This window comes from Rattus norvegicus, chromosome 9, assembly GCF_036323735.1.
Source record: "Rattus norvegicus strain BN/NHsdMcwi chromosome 9, GRCr8, whole genome shotgun sequence".
NCBI lineage: Eukaryota > Metazoa > Chordata > Mammalia > Rodentia > Muridae > Rattus > Rattus norvegicus.
Window position 1 is genome coordinate 77,296,116 of NC_086027.1, and position 22,575 is coordinate 77,318,690.

Here is a 22,575-nt window from a genome sequence, read left to right on the forward strand (position 1 = left end):
CCTCATGAGGGTTATTTGATCATGATATCTTTCTGTGTATACCTTTTCTTCAATGTATCATCAGATATTCTCTTCCATATTCTTCAGGCCATGAAAAGCTACCTGGCATCGCGCCCATAGTCAATAGGCCCAATCAAAATGTTCAAAGCTTCAAGCCAAACTAAAACTTTTTCCTTGTAAGTTTATCATTTTACAGGCATGTCTTATGGTAACAGAAAGCTAATGAACACATACCTAATATAATATGCTGTTGGGAGTAAATTGGGTAAGACATATAGTCATGTATCATTTATCTATAGAAATTATTTTCAAGAGAGTACAATGAGTGCTAATGGCTGCTGAACAAAAGCAGGACAGGTGAATAGATAATTTTATGTTATTCTGTTTTATTTATTCAATTTTGAGTATTAAAGTACATAACTTAAATAATAAGTTTAAGAATATTTTACCTTTGAGTGTGTAGTCTTTCTGTACTCCCTCTATTGCTGGCTTATAAAAATTGGCTTAAGCTATAATAATTTCTTTTGTCGTTTTCTTATCAAAACAATGTCATGAACTGAGATAAATGTGAACTCTTCAAATTTTTACCTGAAATTATGATATTGTTCAATATTTGCCTGTTTTAAATGTTCAAATCTTTTGTATTCTACAATATTAAAATTATGCATTTCATGATCTCACCAACCTGTGATTTATTTATTTATTTTTTGGTTCTTTTTTTTCGGAGCTGGGGACCGAACCCAGGGCCTTGCGCTTCCTAGGTAAGCGCTCTACCACTGAGCTAAATCCCCAGCCCCTGATTTATTTATTTTTTTAATGTTGGTTTTAATGCACGCAGGGGGTGAGCTTAACATTTGTATAGAGATTTGTTTTCAAAGACAAAATAAATTATTTATTCCTAAGGTTGATTAAATGCCAGTATATTTTGAGTATGAGTAGAAAATTAAGAATGGTAAAAATAATTGTATAAGTGTTAAGGTTTAGAGATCAAACCAGGGTTTCATGCATATACAGCAAATACCCTAAGGACAGATTCATGTCCCAGCCTTGATCTTGGCAATGGCATACTTTGTTTCCAATGCCTTATCAATGATGGCAGTTTAATGCACATATTAGTTAAAGACTGAGTCCAGAAACTACTGTTTACATTAACGTGCACAGACCAACACACACACACACACACACACACACACACACACACAATTAAATTAAATGTTACTAGAGAGCACAATCTAAAAGTAAATCTTGTTGTTAAAAGTAGTGATGGAAAACCCATTAGTCATGTAGTCTACATATATGTGCCACATTTGGGTCCTAGAATAAACAGGCACAGGATTCTTCTAGTTTTCTTTTTTGTTATCCATGACCAACAATTCAAGTACTTGGGAAATTTATTTCAACGACAGTTTACTCAAAATTGATTTAATATAAATTTTTATGTATTTGAATCTCCTAGTCTTACTGAAACCCAGAATTCAAAATCAGAGATGATGCCATGACAAATGTGCTGTGGTGGTCATCGGCTGAGAAACCACAGAGACATCAAGAAGCAATTATGCACTGTTTCATTTGAAAACAATGCACTAATAGCTTATTCGGATGGAAACAAATTAAGCTCATTTCACATTGCAGGTAATGAGAATTGTGAGAAGATTCCGTCAGACACCATTGACAGTTTCACACCTTCTACTTTTTCCTATTGCATACTTACAGGTCTGGCAGTGATTTTCTGTGGGTCCCCAGCATCGACCAGTGCAAGACTTATGGCATCTTCCGCCTGCACAGAAGGAGAAAGAGGGTTTGAAAGGTCAGGTTCACTATAGCTTTCCACTCTTGTCCCTTCTTAACGAAACACTCTTGTACAGGACGAGGCTTTTATGTCATGCTGGATTTGAGATATAACCTCCCAAAAATGTCCACCTATGTTCCAAAGCCTGAATGCTCTTTGAATCAGAAACTGAAACACCGGGTCCTGATATGTGAAATGGTCTTACATTTTATGTGAAAAGGAAATAAATCAAGATGTCATCTTTTTAAACAAGTAAAGAGTTACATGCTTTTACTTTGATTATTGGGTATTGCTGGTTCTTTGATCCATTCTACTTATTATAACTTCCAAAGCTCACAAAAAATATTAAAAATTAAAGGATAATAGTTTGAAGGAAGAAGCTGAGGTCTATGACTCAAGGACATCATAAAATATCAAAATAAGAGGTAAAATCAAGGAGATAAAAAATGCTAAGTTTTAGGAAGCTTAATGTGAGCTGTTAACTATATGGGTCTAAATGTTGTTATCTGACTTTTCAGATGGGATCCTATAAGACCTAAGGTAAGAGTTTCATCTACATATTTGTTTGCCTCAGTGGGCATAGCTGTTCCACATAGAGATTCCCAGGAAAACATAAAATAAACACATTAACTGAGGAAACCACGTGAAAGGACTTCCCTTGAAACTTATTTCTGAATTTCACTCCATACTTCAGTGCATCACTGACTTCTTTTTAGATTTAAGTATCCATGAAAAGCTATTAAAGACTAACGTTTTTCTTTTCCAGCAGGGAGGGGAGTTTATTTCAGTTTACACTTCCAGGTAAGAGTTCATCACTGAGAGAAGCAGACTTTAATTCAAGCAGAAACCTGTAAACAAGAATGGCAACAGAAACTCTGCTTCCTGATTTGCTCCATGTGGCCGCTAAGCCTACGTTTTTATGTGGGCATGACCCATAGTCATCTGAGCCCTCTTATGTCAATCATTAATCAAGAAAATGCCCCACAAACTCATCCATAGGCCAGTTTAGTTGAAGCATTTTCTCAATTTCAATTCCTTCTTCTCAGATGACTCTGGCTTTTCTCAAGTTAGCAAAAATTAACCAGGACACCTGCCATGATAAACTACATCCTTATACTGTGAGTAGGAATAAACCCTTTCTCCCTTATTCCATTTATTGAAGTAACAGAAAATAAATTAAGGTCCTATTCTCTCATTGGTGTGTCTCCATCCACAGACCACAGGAAGCTCAAGAAGAAGGATGACCAAAATGTGAATGCTCCCACTCCTTCTTAAAAGGGGGGAAAATATCCATAGGAGGGGATATGGAAGCAAAGTTTAGAGTAGCGACTCAAGGAATGGCCAGTCACAGCCTGACCCACATGTGGCCCATATATATACAGTCACCAAAACTAGATAAGATTGATGAAGCTAGAAAATGCATGCAGAAAGGGACCGGATATAGATCTCTCCTGAGAGATACATCCAGAGCATGTTTAATACAGAGGTAAATGCTAGCAGCAAACCACCAAACTGAGAGTAGGACCCCCTTGGGGGGAATTAGAGGAAGTATTGAAAGAGTTGAAGGAGCTTGCAACCCCATAAAAACAACAATGTCAACCAACCAGAGCTTCTAGTGACTAAACACTACTGAAAGATTATACATGACTGACCCAGAGCTCCAACTACATATGTAGCAGAGAATAGCCTTGTTGGGGCACCAGTGGAAGGGGAAGCCCTTGGTTCTGCCAAGGTTGGCCCCCAGTGCAGGGGAATATGGGGGGGTGACAATAAGGGGAAAGTATAGGGGGAATACTCATGGGAGAGGGGGAGGGGAGGGAATGGAGGCTTATGGACAGGAACCCAGAAAGGGGAATAAGCTTTGAAATGTAAGTAAAGAAGTACATCTAATATAAAAAAAAATTTAAAAAAGAAGACAGAAGTTATAAGATAAAAGAAAAGAACAAACAAATGAAATGTTTGGTGAGGATGGAAGAATATTGAAAGCTGTGTGAATTAAAGTTCTTAAGACATCGACATAAAAGAGGCTGGTGTCTTCTTTATTAGGAGCATATTGATGGTTAAAACAGTGGATTATGACATTTTCATACATGTATGGACATGTATGTATTTTGTTTAAAAAAACCTATATGTATTTTGTTTAAAAATTGCTCCATATCCTTCTTTTGTCCCTATCTCCCCTTTCTGCTAGTCCCCTTTCTCATAGTTCATATTCTGTTTTATGTGTATTTTTTCTTTTATTGGACATATTTTTATTTACATTTCAAATGTTATTACTTTTCCTGGTTTCTGTCCATAAGACCTCTATCCCATCCCCTCCCCTTTTTCTAAAAGTGTCCCCCTTCACCTTCCACTCCCCCTTCCTGTCCCCACAACATTTCCCTACACTGGGGGTGCAACCTTGGCAGGACCAAGGACTTCTCCTTCCATTGGTGCCCAACAAGGTCATCCTCTGCTACATATGCAGTTGGAGCCATAGATCAGTCCATATAGTCTTTGGGTAGTGGTTTAGTCCCTGGGAGCTCTGGTTGGTTGGTATTGTTGTTCTTAAGCCCCTTCAGGTCTTTTAATCCTTTCTCTAATTCCTCCAACGGGGTTCCCATTCTCAGGTCAGTGGTTTGCTGCTAGCATTCACCTCTGTGTTTGACATGCTCTGGCTGTGTCTCTCAGAAGACATCTATATCCGTTTCCTGTCAGCATGTAGTTCTTAGCTTCATCAATCTTATCTAGTTTTGGTGGCTGTATATATATGGGCAACATGTGGGGCAGGCTCTGAATGGCTGTTCCTTCAGTCTCTGCTCCAAATTTTGCCTCCATACCCCCTCCTATGAATATTTTTGTTCCCCCTTTTAAGAAGGAGTGAAACATCTGCACTTTGGTTATCCTTCTATTCTTACTACTTAGCAGTTTCCCCTGTCTAATGAAATTACCCAAGATAGTCTACAAAGATCAGCAGCTCTCATTGCTAAACTAGACAGGACTGACACACTTCCTTTGCCTGAAACTTCGACTATGTGAGAGGCTATTTTTGGAAGTGAAAAGAACCACGTCCAACCTCACGTACTCATTAAGCTCTCAGGTCTAGCTATCTTCTGAACAGTATGAGGATTCTTTTGGCAACACAGTTTATTTAAGGCGAGTGTTGGTGAGATGAAGTACTGACATCATGAGTGTGTTGTGGCCTGTCATTCTGCCATCTGCCTGTTTGGATCTAAACATATTACATCCGCACAATTCAAACTCATTCTTGATGCCAGGAAAAGAATTCCATCTGGACCAAACAATATCATTTTAATCAGTGATAATGATAATTATTATTAAAAACTTACTGAAGTTCCTTTGTATCAAATTAATAAACCTAAATAAATCTTATTTAGAGCAGCGGGAATTAGAGAACACTGTGATTCTGAATAAAAAGCAGTGAGAACTTTTTTGAGGACAAACTTTTTCTAAGAAAGTAGATAAAGCTTTTTAATGGATTCACTAAGAACTTTTAGATCGATCCATCAAGTGGATTGAAAATCCACTGTTAATTGAAGATATCTAGAGTAGAGAATAATCTCCCATTTAATCTATGACTTCTTTAATTGTGTTTGGAATAATAAAATGTTTAACTTTACTCTTCACAGCTAGAATGTTACTCATTAAAATATAAAAAAAAATCAAAGGAAAATAGAAAATGCCAAATATAATCAGTAACTGTTACTTCAATATTCTATTCATTTTTGGTGGAGTTGAAAATTTTGTTTAAATTCTCAGGTACTAAGCTGAGATTTGATTCCAGAGTCAGTATGTTACACGAAAAAATATGGATATTGTGTATATATTCAAAATACATTTAAACTTTTACAAGTGAAATGTCACTGAAAATGATGTCTGTAATTTTTAATCACATAATCAGGACAGAGCTCAACTACCTTGAAACATGTTATATAGTACACACCCAAAGAGATGTAAATAATTTCATCCTGTTTACATCCTCATTGTGAAATTTCAGTTGTCTTCATTTTCATCGGTATTTGTCTAATCCTCTCTAACTGCTGAAAGGATGCTGCCACCGGCAGCTTCTCTAGGACTGCCCACTTTTGGCATCCTCCGTGCCCTTTGCAAATGTGAGCTGCTGGTTCCCACAGTTAAGGCTGCCTGGGCTGGGTATGTCCCTTTCTACTGCACTGGGGAGGTTTACTTCCTTGGTGTCTGCTTTTACCGAGGGTCAGCCTGTCCTACCTGGATTTCCTGTCATAGAGGAGCTTGTCCTCTATCTGTCCAGAGAACACACCACACGTTTAGAGGAAAGACCAACATTATTTTCTCTACGTTACTTGCAATACAGTCAGTGTCGCCATCTGTGACCAAGTTGCTGCAAAGTCTTCTTTTGGAAGTAACCATTTGCTGTCTTTTCCTCTACCTGATCTGATCCTTGTAGGTAACTGGACCGTATGTAGGTATGTATATAGGTATGTATAGCTAAATGTTTTTGAGTACGTGTGAAAGCCTCATGCGGTGGCGCACATTTCCAGTATTTCCAGTAGAAGTAGAGGTAGTAGATTCTGAACACAAGTCTGGGCTGTGTAAAGCCTTGTCTCAAAACGCAACAATAACAACAGCACAAAACAAAAACCTAAATGAGAACAAAACATCCTAATTGCTTTTAGTCCCACCATTTCTATTACATAAAACCATCAAAGGTATAATGTGGTACAGGGTTTCTATAGTAACAATGAGTTCAGCTGGCAAGAATTAACCAGCAAACCTCCTGGCCAGCTCCACTCCTTTCCTCTATTTCTAACAATCGCATATGAATGTTACTTTCTTATATATTAGTTACTAGAGAAAGTATCAAAGGTAAAATATTGAATGAAAACAGATAGAACTATCAATTTCATGAACGTTAAAATAAACTTAGGCATGTTTTGAAATGGAAAGCTTTGATTCCCTGGATTCAGAGGTTTCTCTGTGTATGAGTCAAAGAATAATTCAATACACTTTAATTATTTATGGCATATGCTTGTACTGTTCTTCCTAATAGTTACATCATAAGTAGAGACAGTGTCATTTTAATATGAACTTTTTTCAAACGTTTCGTTTTTATTAAGGATCGATTTTGTTCTCACATAAAATATATTAATTACTGCTTGGCTTCCCTCTAATCCTCTCAGTTCCTCTCCACACCACCTCTCATCCAAATCTTCTTTTGATCTCTCACCAGAAAACAGGCTTTTAAGAAATAATATAGAAATATGATAAAATGTAATACAGATAAAAACTAATGCATAAGAATAGAATAAAATGAAGAAAAAGAAGAGGAAAAAGTTCCTAAGTCAAACAAATGCAACAGATATAGAGGCAGAGTCCCACTTGTTGACAATCTGAAATCCCTGAAAACATTAAGTTATAATCTATAATATATATGTATATATATATTATACATTATACATTACAAATTATACATAAACTACATATTACATATCATAAACTGGATAGTGCATAGTGTACTTTACATATTACATGTTATAATATATAAATATATTAGATATTATATCTTATAACATATATTTGCTATATTATTGAAACATTATATACACACACACACACATATAGGGGACACACACCCATAATACCCGTATATATATATATGCATATATATACATATATATGCATAGAGAGACAGACAAAGAGAGATAGAAAGACAGAGACAGAGACAGAAACAGAGATAGAGACAGAGACAGAGACAGACAGACAGAGATACACACACAGAGAGAAGTCTGGAAGAGCAAAAGGAAGAAAAATATAAAGATAAAATAAAATGAAAACTAACATAAATTTCAACAGTAAAAACAAAACCTTGACACAACTCCTGATAAGAATCCTCCAAAAATGCTGTTAAGTTAATGTTCTGTTGACAATATACTGATGGGCATGCGGTTTACCCTTAAGAGTAGTTGTTTCCCAAGTGAGACTCCCTTCAAGAACACTAAATTTTCATTTGCAGTGGTTATCAATTGTAGATAACTCCTCAGTTTGGAATAAGGCCTTTTGTCCATTTCTCCTTACAGCTCTAGGATGCTGACTGCCAAAGACCTTCTCAGTTCCTATGTACTGTGCCCCGGTCTCTGTGAGATTAGATGCCTGTCAGTCCTGTTGGTTTAGAGGACCTTGTTTTCTTGGTGTCCTCTATCTCCTCAGGATCTTACTGCCTTCTTTTTCTCAGAGTTTTCTTAGTTTGAAGAGGGAAATTTGACGGAGTTTAGGACTGAGTCCTCCGAGGTTTCTCACTGTCTGTCTGTGGGTCTCTGTATTTGTTCCCACTTATGTTACAGAAGCAAGCTTCTCTGATGATAGCTGAGGAAGGAACTGATCTGTTCAGCAAAATGTTATTAGGAAGCATTTGCTACATTAGTAGAACTGTAATGTCAGGTTAAACTAGCTATCAATTCTTGATCACCCAAGCAGTGTGGGGAATTGTTTCCCACTTGTGGAGTGGGCCTTAAGACCAACCAGATTTTGATTGGCTACGAATACAAGTTTTGTTTCACCAATGCACTATCATATCTTGCAGACAGGACACTAATGCTAATCAATTTTTTTTAACAGTTCCACTCACAATGATTTCAGAGCTTCAAAGATGACCCACATTGAGAAGGTCATGCAATGTCTGGTGAAATGGCAAAATGCTATATGTCTGACATGCTGATCATTCCTTACATTCTCTATAATGAGACAGATCACCAGGAGTCTTGGTGAGAGGAGAGGAAAAGCCTCCAAGTGACCCCTGCTTTTCTCTCAAAGAATCACATGAGTCCAGCATCTTACTTGAAACAGACTTTTTCTATTTCTAGGTAAAAGAATTTTCAACAGTCCTGAATTCTGGTGAAATAAACAAAAATTGTATTTATTCCTGCTATTTTATTGTGATTTAGTTTTATAAACTACTACAAGAAGTATGGTTTTTAAATGAGTTCTTTAAAGAGAAAAAAATAAATGTCAGATCCTAGACTGAATGAAGAGGAAAATTATATCATGAATTTGGTACCACCGTCAAAATTTATCCATATCCGTCTCAAGCAAACATGGTGGTTCTCCACTCTTTAGTTTAATAATGTCCCTTTTTGATGAAGCAAACAGTTTTATTTATTTCCCTTATTGAAAATAGGTTTTTTTCTCACATAATGTATCTATCTGATGATAGTTTCTCCTCCCTTTACTCATCCCAAGTCCTTCTACTTCCCTAACAACCCAGATTCGCCTGCATCTGTCTCTTATTAGAAAACAAAGTGGGTCATGAGGGACAATAGAAAAATATATATTAGATAAAACAAAAACTGATACATCAGAGTTGGCCAGAAAAATAAGGAGAAAGAGAAGAGCCCAAGAGAAGGCAAATGAAATGGAAACCCACTTGTTCTCAAACTTGGGAATCCTATAAAAACATTGAAGTGCAAATCAATACTATTGATTTATAGGTCCTTGCTTTTTGAAGTCCTCCATCTCCTTTGATTCTTATACTCTTTCTGCCTCCTCTTTCACATAATCCCTGAGCTATGAATGGTGTAACTGATGGAGAAATTGAATTTAAGACTAATATTTTACTCTCTTCATATCATCTGTCTGTGGGTCTTTGTATTTCTTACCATCTGCTGCAAGAACTAGATTGTCTGCTGAGCAATCTATGAATATGGAAGAATAAAAATTCCTTAAAGGTGTATAAGACATAGGCCATTCTTATATACGTCTACACACATACACAATCTCTCTCTCTCTCTCTCTCTCTCTCTCTCTCTCTCTCTCTCTCACACACACACACACACACAAGCACACATATTTGATGTTTTTATAATGGCTTAATTATAGCAACAACTTAAATTAATATCTTCTGTCATTCCATTCAAACATATGTCATTCCATTCAAAGATATGAAATAATAAAATATTCAAAATAAATAATTTTATTTCTTATCTATCTATCTATCTATCTATCTATCTATCTATCTAAATTATCCCATACCAGTATTCCAGTATTATTTTAATTCGTACATAATCCATCTGCTTTTATGATCTATGATTTATCATGGAAGACAGCAAAAGTGACTAAGGACTTTCATCTTTTATGCTGGCCCAGCAGATGCTATTAGAAATGTGGCTTTCACATGTTCTTTTAGGGGACTAGCGTCCTTGAACATCTTTTATGCTTTAAGAGTCATAAATTCATGCTACGAGTTTTTCCTGTTGTGTGAATGCCTGGCAGCAGAGATGGGATTCAATATCTACCCCATAATGTTCTCTGCGAGTAATATGGCTAGACAGCTGAAGAGTCACAAAATATGAAGCCACTGGCAGGCATAAAGGATTATGTCCTCAAACTGCCACTAGCTAGAGGCAATGCAGGCACATCCTCAGACTGTTACATAGTCCTTTAGAAAACTGAGAGACTTGACCTCTTAAAAAGACTTTTATGTGAATAGAACTAAGGAAAAACTATATAATTCAAAACATAAAAGAAGAAATTTCATTGAAAGTCTATGTTGAACCAGTCTCTATTATTGGTGTAGGAAGGATGAACAAGTCAATGCCCCACCTTACAGAAGATTTCAATATCCTAAAAACCAGCAGGGAAAAAGTCCATGGCTTTTATAGCTTCAGTATCTGTTATTAATAAAATCTATACAACATGGAGGATTTGGAAATACAGAGAATAGGATTCCTCAGTTTGATTCCAATGCCTAGTTTTTCCAGTGCTGAAGTGTAAGAGATGAGATGTTCATACTCACGGACTGACCTAATTCATTTTTAGCATTCTGGATGAACCCTGCTTCTGTGGGTAATAACGTTGGGATATCGGGTTATTTTACATGAGGATTAGAGCTGTGGTGCGGCTTTCTATCATGTTCATATCTGCCATCTAATCACCTGGACTTGACTTAGCCAAGGTTTCGTGGATTTGGATTAAGTCTTGGAGATATTGAAATGATAGAGTTTGCTAACAAAAGGTTTTCTTTATTAGGGTTTCATAATGTCAGGGCTTAGCCTTAGCAGTCTGTGTGAGATATTTATTTCGCTGTGGCACAAGGCACTAAAAACCATGTTTTCAGAAAGCAATGCTAGAGACTCACGTACTGCTGGGTCCACAGGAACAGAGAGCAGCATATATGTTTGTGACTGGGCATGTATCGCCATGCTTGGTTAGGATCTTGGCCACACTTTTGGTTATACTCTTGTTTTAAATGTGGTCAGATGCTGGACTTCTATTCCTTCTGCTTTACTGATGGTAAAATAAAAATCAATCTGTCTTATTTTCCTGTGATGTCTTTCTGATTTATAGAATATTTCTGTATTTTTCTTTACCCCTATAGCAGTAAAATTTATGCATATTCTCAAATTTAAATAAGCAGGAGCTCCTGATGAGTAGTAAAAATCACAATGGGATTCCAGAAAATGACACACTTTCAGGAATTAATGACGTTTCTGTTCTTTGGAGTTGCTCCATTTTATGATTTGAGTATGATCTACCCCTTCATATAAGAACTTCTTTTTAAACATCTATTGATTATTTATTCCAACATTATGTGTTATGGAAATTAATTGCAGTTTTTCTTTCAATTTTTGTCTCATCTTATTGTATTTTATCAATCATTTAAGAATTTCCTAGGGGGCTGGAGAGATGGCTCAGTGGTTAAGAGCACTGACTGCTCTTCCAGAGGTCCTGAGTTCAAATCCCAGCAACCACATGGTGGCTCACAACCATCTGTAATGGGATCCGATGCCCTCTTCTGGTGTGTCTGAAGACAGCGACAGTGTACACACATACATGAAATAAATAAATAAATAAATCTTTAAAAAAATTTCCTATTGCCTCCCATATACTCACAGGTATAGGAAGGTATTCCTGCACAAACATCGTGACTAAGAAGCAAGTTGCAGAGGAAAGGGTTTTTTCAGCTTATACTTCCTCATTGCTGTTCATTACCAAAGGAAGTCGGGACTGGAACTCAAGCAGCTCAGGAAGTAAGAGCTGATGCAGAGGCCATGGAGGGATTTTACTTACTGGCTTGCTTCACCTGGCCTGCTCAGCTTGCTTCCTTATAGAACCCAAGACTACCAACAAGCCCAGGTATGGCACCACCTACAAAGGGCCCTCCCTACTTGATCATTAATTGAGAAAATGCCTTACAGCAGAATCTGATGAAGACATTTCCTCACTGAGGCTCCCTTGTCTGTGATAACTCCAGCTTGTGTCAAGTTGACACACAAAACCAGTCCGTACAGGAACCCACTCTGAACTTGATTGCCTGATCAGCAATCACAACCTTACAGAAAACTCATTCTCCCTCCATTAAAAGCAGTCAACTGTTAGTCAAGAGCTCACCAGGAAGGGGTGAGTCTTATGAGTTACTTCTCCTCCATGTTCCCAAAAATAACCACAATTGTTCTGGGTTCATAAGTTCATGGTTTTGGAATATACAGAAGTTACAGATGAACCCTGGACCTCACTGATCTGTGGCTCTTACAGTTTTTTTTTTGAACTGGCTTTTATGAAGGTCCCCTCCCTGATCTTTGGCAGTGAAGAATTAATATATATATATATATATATATATATATATATATTTAAGAATTTTGAATTTAAGAATATATTCAAGAATTTTGAAAACGAACATTCTGAGTTTATTTCATGCCATAGTCAACTAAATAATGAGTTATTCAACTGAGATATTTTAAGTAATAACATCACTGAAGAGGGGCTATGTAATGTCAAGGTTGGTTGTTAAACTAGATATTTTAAAAATACTAGAAACATTTATATTATTAGTCAATGATTTAGAATATCGTTTATTCTTAAATGATGTAGATACATTTTGAACAGAAGTAGAAAACTCATCAAATTTAGTCTTCAGTTCTACACATTCCTTATGCAGCGACTCAATACTTGACTTCTAGTCAATGGCTACCACAGTACATCATTCTCTTTAGAATTATATCAGGGAGGGGTGGTTCTATTGGAAGAGCTAACTTGCAAGTCAATGTGGCACAATTTTGAAAGTGCTAAGCCCTTGCAACTTTGAATTTCTCTTATGTGTGCCTGCAAATAGAATCAATCTGGAAAAGAAAGGCAATGATGGGAATTTGAGGTACATATGGAAGTCAGGACAGAGTAAATTAGTAAATTACCATAATGCTGCTTTCCAAAAATCTAATACTTGGATTAAGATAGAAATTTAATTTTGGCCTAACTTATACCTTGACCTACTTATGATCTGTAATCAGTATAGACATCGAAATCTCTGTCAGACCATGAAACATCAGCTTGCCTTCTACATCTCAAAACAAAAGCAATGGCCTTGTATCCATTCCTCTGTTGAAGGACATCTGGGTTATTTCCAACTTCTGGCTATTATAAATAAGGCTGCTATGAACGTAGTAGAGCACGTGTCTTTGTTATATTTTGGGGTGTCTTTCTGGTATATGCCCAGGAGAGGTATAGTGTAATGTCCAGTTTTCGGAGAAACCTCCAGACTGATTTCCAGAATGGTTGTACCAGATTGAAATTCCCCCAACAATGTAGGAGTCTTCCTCTTTCTCCACATCCTCACCAGCATTTGCTGTCACCTGAGTTTTTGATTTTAGCCATTCTGTCAGGTGTGAGGTGGAATCTCAGGGTTGTTTGATTTGCATTGCCTTGATGATTAAGGATGTTGAACATTTCTTTAGGTGCTTCCTGGCAATATTCCTCAGTGTAGAATTCTTTGTTTAGCTCTGAACCCAATTTTTAATAGGGTTATTTGGTTCTCTGAAATCTCACTTCTTGAGTTCTTTGTTTATATTGGATACTAGCTCTCTAACAGATGTTGGATTGGTAAAGATCTTTTACCAATCTGTTGGTTGCTGTTTTGTCCTCTTGACAGTGTTCTTTGCCTTACAGAAGCTTTTCAATTTTATGAGGTCCTATTTGTCAATTCTTGATTTTAGAGCATAAGATTTTGGTGTTCTGTTCAGGAAATTTTCCCCTGTGCCAGTGTGTTTGAGGCTCTTCCCCACTTTCTCTTCTATTAGCTTCAATATATATGGTTTTATATGGAGGTCCTTGATCCACTTGGACTTGAGCTTTGTATAAAGAGAAAAGTTTGGATAGATTTGCATTCTTCTACATGCTTGTCCACCAGATGAACCAGCACCATTTGTTGAAAACACTGTCTTTTTACTCCTGGATGTCTTTAGCTAAATCTGCACATACTAAAGAGTATATTTGAAATGTAAATAAAATATTCAATAAGAAAGAACTCTTGGGTTGGTGGTTTAGCTAAAAGAAGTATATCCTCAGATGACTGACAGTGAGCTGACCCACCCTGACATACAAAACTCACCTGTTGGATTTTTTACCTTTGCTAAAGATACATGGGATGCCTGAAAATAAGCTTTGATCTAGTCTATTCCAGTATTTTTGCTTAGTCTGCATTATTCCAAGACAGGACTAAGGAGGCAAAATTTCTTTTATTGAATGCTTTTAGGAACAGCAGCCAGTGGCAGAGTGGGCTAGTCATTTTTTTGAAATGTTGGGGTTCTTAGACCAAATGTAGAGCTCTCAGTCATCTGGAATGCAAAACATTCTCTCATTTTGTAAAAAGGATCTTTATTTTTGCAGTCCAATGTATATCTGTAGTTCTTTCCCTTTGTTTGAAGAATAAATGTAGAGAAGTGTTGTGACTTTTGTCAAAAATAATAATAAAAAAAAGCAATGGCCCTTACTTGGGTGTTCAAGATCCTACAATACTCAGCCCTGTCCTCCATGCCTCCAGGGTCCTATCTCCTACTTTTATTCATGGCATTGTCCTTTCATGTGTATCCCCTACTGGCTTTGTTTACTGTCTTTATGTTAGGGTGACGAGGTCTTCAATTATATGTAGCATAATTCAGTTACCTATTTCAATTTATGATTTTTCTCCAGTGATGTAGATATCAGTACATATCATTAATTAAAATTAGAGTTAAGAAAATAATACTAATTTATAGTCATATTTTCAGAAGCTTTTGAGCTTGTAAAGCAATGCTTTGGATGTCACAAAGAACTTGAGCATGTCTTTCAACATCGACTCCTTGAAAGGACTAAATGGGATCTGGAGTAGTTGTATGAATTTCTAGATGAGTGGCTCATAGATCAGAAAATCTGATGAAAGAATTGATGTCCTGGCTGGCTCAGACTGATGGGCTGGTCCGTGCAATGTGCCAAAGGTCTCTGAACACATCTATCATATTTGACCTTTTAATCACCGAGGTGGATTAAAGATTTGAAATATGCTTTTTCTTATATGTAAATCGTGCAGTCCTAGAAGAGTAACAAATCCCTAATGGTGGTTAACCACTCAGATTTTGCAAGAATTTGGTAGATAAAACAATGACTCCAAATGAACAGAGTCACATGGGTTGGCAGTGATATAAATGCCAACATATGTAGTTCTAAACCAGTTTTTCACGTAAACACATAGATATACAATCAAACACAGAGTCCACTTGCAATGAGATGTGCCCGCATTTCAATTTTCACCTATCATTGGCTGTGTTATCTCACAGATAGGTTAATTAACCTCTCCTACTGTGACTTTGCTCTTGTACTCTGAATATCACAGATTTTTTTTAAATAAGCATAGATGTTTACATCAGGCTGAGTAATCTATTGTTGATAGTATCAGCACCTTATGTTACCATGCATTGAGCATGAACTACATTCTACATTACAGACTGTTTAGCACAAACCTCCTAGGGTTTGTTCAAATTGCAATATAAATAATATCCTTTGATTTTTATCTTTGAAGGAGAGAAACTAGAAGACAACCTTCGCGATGCCAGAGACGGTTCTTTTATTACACATCAGCTTTCTGGACACTAGCGTGTGGTTAAAATTTAAGGGGAATTTTGCTTGTTTTTAAATTTCTAATTGGCAATTGCTTTGGTTCTGCTATGTGTTATTCTACCACTTCCACAATTAGAGAATTTAAAATACCATTGAGGACATAGCCAATGTACAGAACCATTACCTATTCTCCTGAGTGTCATTCATTCTTCATGGCTGGAACACTTAAGTAAGTGCTGGTAAGACATAAAGGAGAAAAAAATGACAGAAGAAAAGACACAAGCTTTAATTAAGTGCTGGTAAGAGAGGAGGATGTAAGTATTGGAAACTGCTTTGTCTGTCTCTAGCCCATAATATTTACAATTGTTGTGATCTTGAGCAAGGAACTACCTAACAGCTTATTTTCCGAAAAGACATGGAAGACAGATGGTAATACCTACGTCACAGATAGGTTAGATATAATGGACTGGAATACCATATTTTAAATATCTGATATCACTGCTTGTTCCCAACATTGTGTGTAAAAATTATCACAACATAGTAAAGAGAATTAAAGGAGATAGAGTGAAAAAAAAGGCAGATGAAACTCCATAGGACAGGCTGGAAGTGATGAGCTGTGTGATAAAGAACAAGCAGTAGGAAAGAGATGCTTTGTCCAAGCTGGCCTGTGAGGACAAGATTTCACCACACCTTGAAAAAAGTGTGAAGACCAGAGTTTCAGCAAGACTTTTCCTTAAATCTTGAACCCAAAGAAATCTTCCAGATCCTGCAACTCGACAGTGTTCTTACTTCAGAACGGTTACACTGAAGAACGGAAAGGAGCCAGAGGCTATGTCAAGGTGTACTTTCTAAGAGGGAGACAGAGACCCACCGATGGAGGAAATGTTTGTGTGTTTTCAAAGAATTGGATATCATTGATAGTGTGGTCAAGGCCCAAAGGATCCTCTGTATTCGTTAGGTGGCTGGTTAACTGTTTGAGATCCCTAAACGACTATAAACTCTCACATGTTTAGTACGTTAGTAGTGTTGCATTTGACAGACTTGTTATTGAAACCAATATTCCAGTCAAGCACATCACATGGGATCCCAAGCACTGCCTGCATCAGCATTTGTTGAATCTTTCTTTGAAGTCCTTCTCATACCATATCTCCATCCCTAGCTTTCTTTTCTCATAAGGATGTCGTCTTTTGTTCTTCTTCCCCATTGATTGATGGAAACAAATTTGGATCCCAATTTGTTTTGACTTCTTTCAGCTCTCTGGTCTAAGAATTGTCTTCCCACAAGTTTTGTGATTATTGATGAATGAGTACTATGACACCACAGTAATTTTATGTGCATGCACACACAGGTATGCAGGTGTGTCCATGAGTGTGCACACACATATGTAGGAACACATGAGACAACATTTTGATTCAAGGAGATAAGACATCAGTTAGATATAAAAATGTGATAGTTAATAAGGGAAAATTTTGAGAATGTCTATATTTATAATGATTAGCATGAAGAGTAGTTAGTTCTTAAGTGTCAGTGTAAACTGGTTCTTCTTCATTATAGACATGAGAAGGTACCTGTGAGACAGGTGTGAGATATTGTGCGTCAAGAGCCTCTGTTATCACCTTGCTCCAAGAACAGCTCTTGCTCCTCTTTGGATTAATAAGATCTGGCTTTACCGTGGAGTAATAAGATGGACAAAATTATTCTAACTTCCGTAAAAGAAGAAACCATTTCTTCACTATCATTTCTAACCCTGCTAAAAACACAGTGGTATGCCTAAATTGAATAAACCAGCATCTCTTTTACTAAGAGATATTTTCACAGCCCGGCACCCACATGACTTCTTCAACTCAGAAAGACTTCAATTCAAAAATGCCTTATAAGGCCTGTGGTTTGAGGCTCTATAATTATGACGTGGGTCATTAATCTTGTAGCCTCCCTTTTATATTATCTCTGAGATTGAGACAGAGTTTTTGTTACAGATTGCTAGCCTGTAGCAGTCGGTTGGGGAGATGAGACATCCCCGAGACAGATAACAAAGAAAAATGGGTAGCAAATTGGAACAGATTAGGTAGTTCCATAGCACTATATTAAACAAGCCCTTCTGAGGACAGATGTCACACCCTGCATAATACTTCCTTCAAGTTTTCTATCAGCCACCAAGGCTCAGCTGTTAAGAGACTGTGTTTTATGTGTCGCATGTGTCGTGTGTGTGTGCGTGCGTGCATGCGTGCGTGGCTGCCTGCCTGCCAGTCTGTCTGTCTGTCTGTCTGTCTGTCTGTCTGTCTCTGCCTCTCTATCTGTTCCTGTCTCACTCTCATTAACTCTATACATTCAAGTCTTCACAGTTAAAGTACAAACAGCCCATAATTAATGAACACATTTCATTTCTAAAAGGCTACTGCAAGCCTGAGGAATGAAAATGTGATTTTAAAATTGATGGAGGTTAAAAGAAAGTGAACCAGGGATAATTATAATAACTAATAAACCTAAAATGTCTTCATGGGGAATGTTTTTATTAAATCACCTTTGAAGTTCATATACGAAAAGTTCATACACATGAAATCCAGGGATAATGTATTAATAATACATTACAAATCTGATTCCATCAACAAGTTATTTCAGTGGTATTTCATAGTGCTGTAATGCTAGATAGACCCAGAAATTGAGTTATTGTTTATAGAAAAATAAGACAAGTGATTATTTCTCAAGCTGATTATATACCTATGGTATTCTATTACAGATCATGTAAAAACAGATGTAAACCAAATTGCCCATAATTAATCCCTGAATTTTTGTTTTACAAATAGAAACTTTGGCTTTGTAATTATTTGAAAGATAATATTAAAATCATCATCAGTTAATATGTGAAGGAATAAATCACAGTTTAGATGCCTTCTGTTTTCAGTCTGTAATATAAAAGCATGATTCCAGGAATTGTAATTTTTATAAAAACATCGAAAAGAACAAACTACTGCAGATCGCAATGATTAGGCCAGAGAAGCTTAATAACTTTTGTCAAACAAGAAGAGATACGTGTGAGAGTCAACCCAGGGATACATGCTTCAAGTTCCAAATACTCAACCAAGATAACCAAGCATTTAATTAGTGCTACAGCCAAGAAGAGAATCATACTTTACTTAAAGAAGAGGTGAATGCCCCAATGACATTAAAATGTACACAGAAAAACAAGCTTTATCTAACATAATACCTAGTTTACGGTGTGATTGTGTGCTAACTGATATTTAGAGGGCTTTATGAGGCAGAGAAATTAATCATCAGTTGAGACTGTAAAGTGAGAAAATGAACAAAGACAGTTATCCAGTCACTTAAGAGATAGATTATCTAAAGTTAGAAAAAGTTGTCTGGCAACCTTTGCAAAAGTCTGTGACGTTTGTGATGAATGAGAAAACAAACAAACAAACAAAAAAAAGCCCCTCCAAAAAACAAAAATCAGGCCAGAAACAAAGGGGCTACATGTGAATGTGAAGAACATTAGAAATGTGTCCCTGTTACAACATCGTTCACTGTCCCAAAAACTCCATGTGCATTTGCTTATAGACTGTGGTGGTGGTTAACTGATTTTCTGTTTCATAAACATGATATGAACTAAATGGTATCAATTAATATTAATATTTCCCACTGAACCAAAGTAGACAGGTCCCTGTTGACAATGACTGTAGAAGTCTGTCTACACTGTTTATATGCTATCACAAATAAATGGCGATATTTCCAATGAACTAGGTGAGATTTAGTGAAATTGAGAACTGTAGACGTGTTAATTGTTAATGTTTATTGAAATGGTTTTCCTTATAAAGTCATTTTTTTAACTCTGAAAAGTATACACTGTCTTGTATTTAGATGCCTAATTTACTGCTATATTCTACTTCATATTACAAATTTCAAATTAATTCTATATACCATGAAGACAAAGGCAATGTCTTAACTATATGTGTGCTGTCAGGCCAAGGGCCCCTTTCATACTTGTTAAGAGGAACTCTAGCCTTCTCTGCTTTCATACAGCACTCAAGTTAATTCTACAGAAAAGGTTTTTGAACAAAATACTAGATGAAAATCTACGTTTAATAAAGCATGACGAAGTAGGAAAATAAGAGTGACAGATCAGAAGACCTACTTTTGAGATGGATTTTCTTTTGTGTGTTTTGATTCATTCCTGATACTTCTTTTATATATTTCTTTTACTTGTATTTTAAATAGAACTTTAAGAGAAATGTCACTGCATAATTTCCTCTCCATTTTTTCTTCACTACTTAAAAAGCGTGCCTTCAATTGGCAAAAGAATCACCCCTAAAGAGAACACAATTTCTTCTTTCTTTCTCTTTCCAGGCAGGAGAATTAAATAAGAGCTGCAGAGAGCTGCTAACAACAATTTAGGTGCAAAAGCTCCTTTAGTGGCTCAGCAGCTTGATCTCCAATTTCAGCTCCACCCGAGTCCTTGTGGAGATACGACAGTCCCTGTCTACGTTCTGAGGTAGTCAGCAGGCTCCCCTCCATGTCTGCTGAAAGTACCAGGAAGGAAATGGTTAAGGAACAGGCAAAAAAAAATACAGAAATAAGAGAGGAAAGGCATGTGCATAACTTTCAGCATGTCATTAAAAAGAGGCTACTTGAATGTCTTCTCTAAAATGTTCTTATTCTATGTAACCTGTTTACTTTGCAGCAAAGTTTTATTGAAATATTGAAAAAAATAGAGTTAATAGAGAAGGGACATAAAAAACCTGAAAATGCTAGCACATTGTGAAATTGAGTTCCCTGCAGTCTCTTTGGCTGATTAAAGATGGGCAGGCACACAGTGATGAAACCTGTGCTGATCAGCTGCAGAGCGGGACAGACACAGCTCTTCCCACATTCTAAACAAACCAGAAAGGACACACAAGGGTAACACTGACTAGTCCGCATAGCTGACATCCAATTCACACGGTTGCTTGAGAACACCAAATAGGTGTTATCTGCAATCTGGGCTTCTTTAAAAACAATCAACTCCGTGTTGCCTGAGAAATCTCTTTCTTTATTAATAGCCAATTTGAATCAAAATGTTTTCTTTGCCCACTCATGATGAGTCTTTGGCTTTATAATAATTTAACTCCTTTTTTTTGGAAATTGTAATGTAATTACAACAGTTATCCTTTCTGTTTCGTAATCAACCCCTACCATGTACCCTGCCCTACTCTTCTAATTCATGGCTTCTCTTTTCATTGATTGTTATTGCATGCATATATGTATTTTATAACACACTTGCACATATGCATACATGGATGCATATGTGTTCATACACACATGTACACAAACACATACACACATATTTTTAATTTACCTTGAGTACATATCGATATATTTGTGTGTTTCTTTTCATGTTTGACTATTTTGTCACTAAACAAAAAATTGGTGTCACCTTCCCCAGTAAGGACCACCTCCCATGTTCCCACCTTTAATCTGCTGACTGTAGATATTGTTTAAGAAATTTAACTGTTTTTCTTAACCTATCATTTTATTGTAATCTTAATATTTCCAGAGTTAGAATTATATGGATACTCACAAGTATAAGAACACATCGCATCTTTCTGTGAAGATATAAAATACCAAATAGTAGAATATCACAAAAGATATTTTACTTTTAATCAATTCAGATAATATTACTTCTTTAATATTTTGTCATTGTATGACATTTGAAAATTATTAAAAAATCAATAAAGACATTTTCCTATGCAGGAGAATCACAAGTTTCTGGTTACCCTGATCTATCAGACTTTGTTTCAAAAAAAATAAACAAAAATATGATTAATGGACCTGGGAGGCAGAAAGGAGGGAGAGGGAAAAGGGGGGAAGGATCAGGAATTGGAAGGGACCGAAGTACAGAGGGTCAGGAAATTGAATGGAGGTATGTAGCGGTGGGGAATGGGAACTGGGGTAGCCACTTGTAATTCCCAGACTCTAAGGAAGTGAGAGGCTGCCAGGACACAACAGTAATGACTTTAGCCAAAATACACAACAAAGGGATGTACAACCTGTAGAGACCATCACCAGTAGCTAGGCACAGCCCCTAGTTAAGGGATGGAGCCACCCACCCATCTCAAAATTTGTAACCCAGAAATGTTCCTGTTCAAAGGAATGACAGGGACAAAAAATAGAACAAAGACTGAGGGAAAGGCCAAACAGAAATCGCCCCACCTAGGGACCCATCCCATCTGCAGACACCAACCTCCCCCTACCCCCAGTATTGCTGATGCCAAGAAGTCCTTGTTGACAGAAGCCTGCTATGGCCGTTCCCTGAGAGGTTTTATCAGCACCTGACCAATACAGATGAAGATACTCACACTCAACTATTAGACTGAGCCCAGGGACCCCAAAAGAAGAGCTAGGAAAGGATTAAAGAGCTGAAGGGGATTGCAACCCTATAGGAAAAACAATATCAAGTAACAGAACCCCTCCGAGCTCCCAGGGAATAAGCAGCAGCCAAAGGGTATACATGGAGGGATCCATGGCTCCAGCTACATATGTAGCAGAGGATGGCTTATTCTGACATCAAGGCTAGGGAAGACCCTTGGTTCTATGGAGGCTTGATGCCCAAGCTATGGGGATGCTAAAGAAGTGAGGCAGGAGTGGGTTGAGGAGCAGTCTCATAGGGGAAAAGGGGAGGGGCGAGAAGGAGGATGAGATGGGGGGGGTTAGTGGAGGGGTAACCAGGGCGGGGGATATCACTTGAAATGTAAATGAATAAAAGAATTAAGAAAAAAATTAAAAATATAATTAAGAGATAACTAACTTGAATAAATAAATAAGTTGAAAAAGATACCTAAATATACTTAATATTTATTATTAAAGGGTGTATAAATACTGAGTTCAAATTCAATATACACGCTGCTCCATAATAGGATTTCCTAATCAGGTTCCAGCATAAGAGGTTTTTCTTTTTTTCTTTTATTGGATATTTT

General features: G+C 36.9%; 1 protein-coding gene and 1 non-coding gene across 6 annotated transcripts in view; both read right to left on the bottom strand.

Annotated features, from left to right (window-relative positions):
• Window positions 1-22,575, bottom strand: part of Erbb4 (erb-b2 receptor tyrosine kinase 4) — a 1,072,248-nt gene that overhangs the window by 322,730 nt on the left and 726,943 nt on the right. For all 5 annotated transcript variants that reach the window (XM_063267662.1, XM_039084150.2, XM_039084151.2 and 2 more), the window contains exon 5: window positions 1,712-1,777. In XM_063267662.1, the coding sequence (XP_063123732.1) occupies window positions 1,712-1,777 (66 nt within the window). The remainder of the gene's footprint in view (window positions 1-1,711; window positions 1,778-22,575) is intronic.
• LOC120094945 (U6atac minor spliceosomal RNA) lies at window positions 19,518-19,648 on the bottom strand. The gene has a single exon (XR_005489620.1). It is a non-coding gene; the product is annotated as a U6atac minor spliceosomal RNA (small nuclear RNA).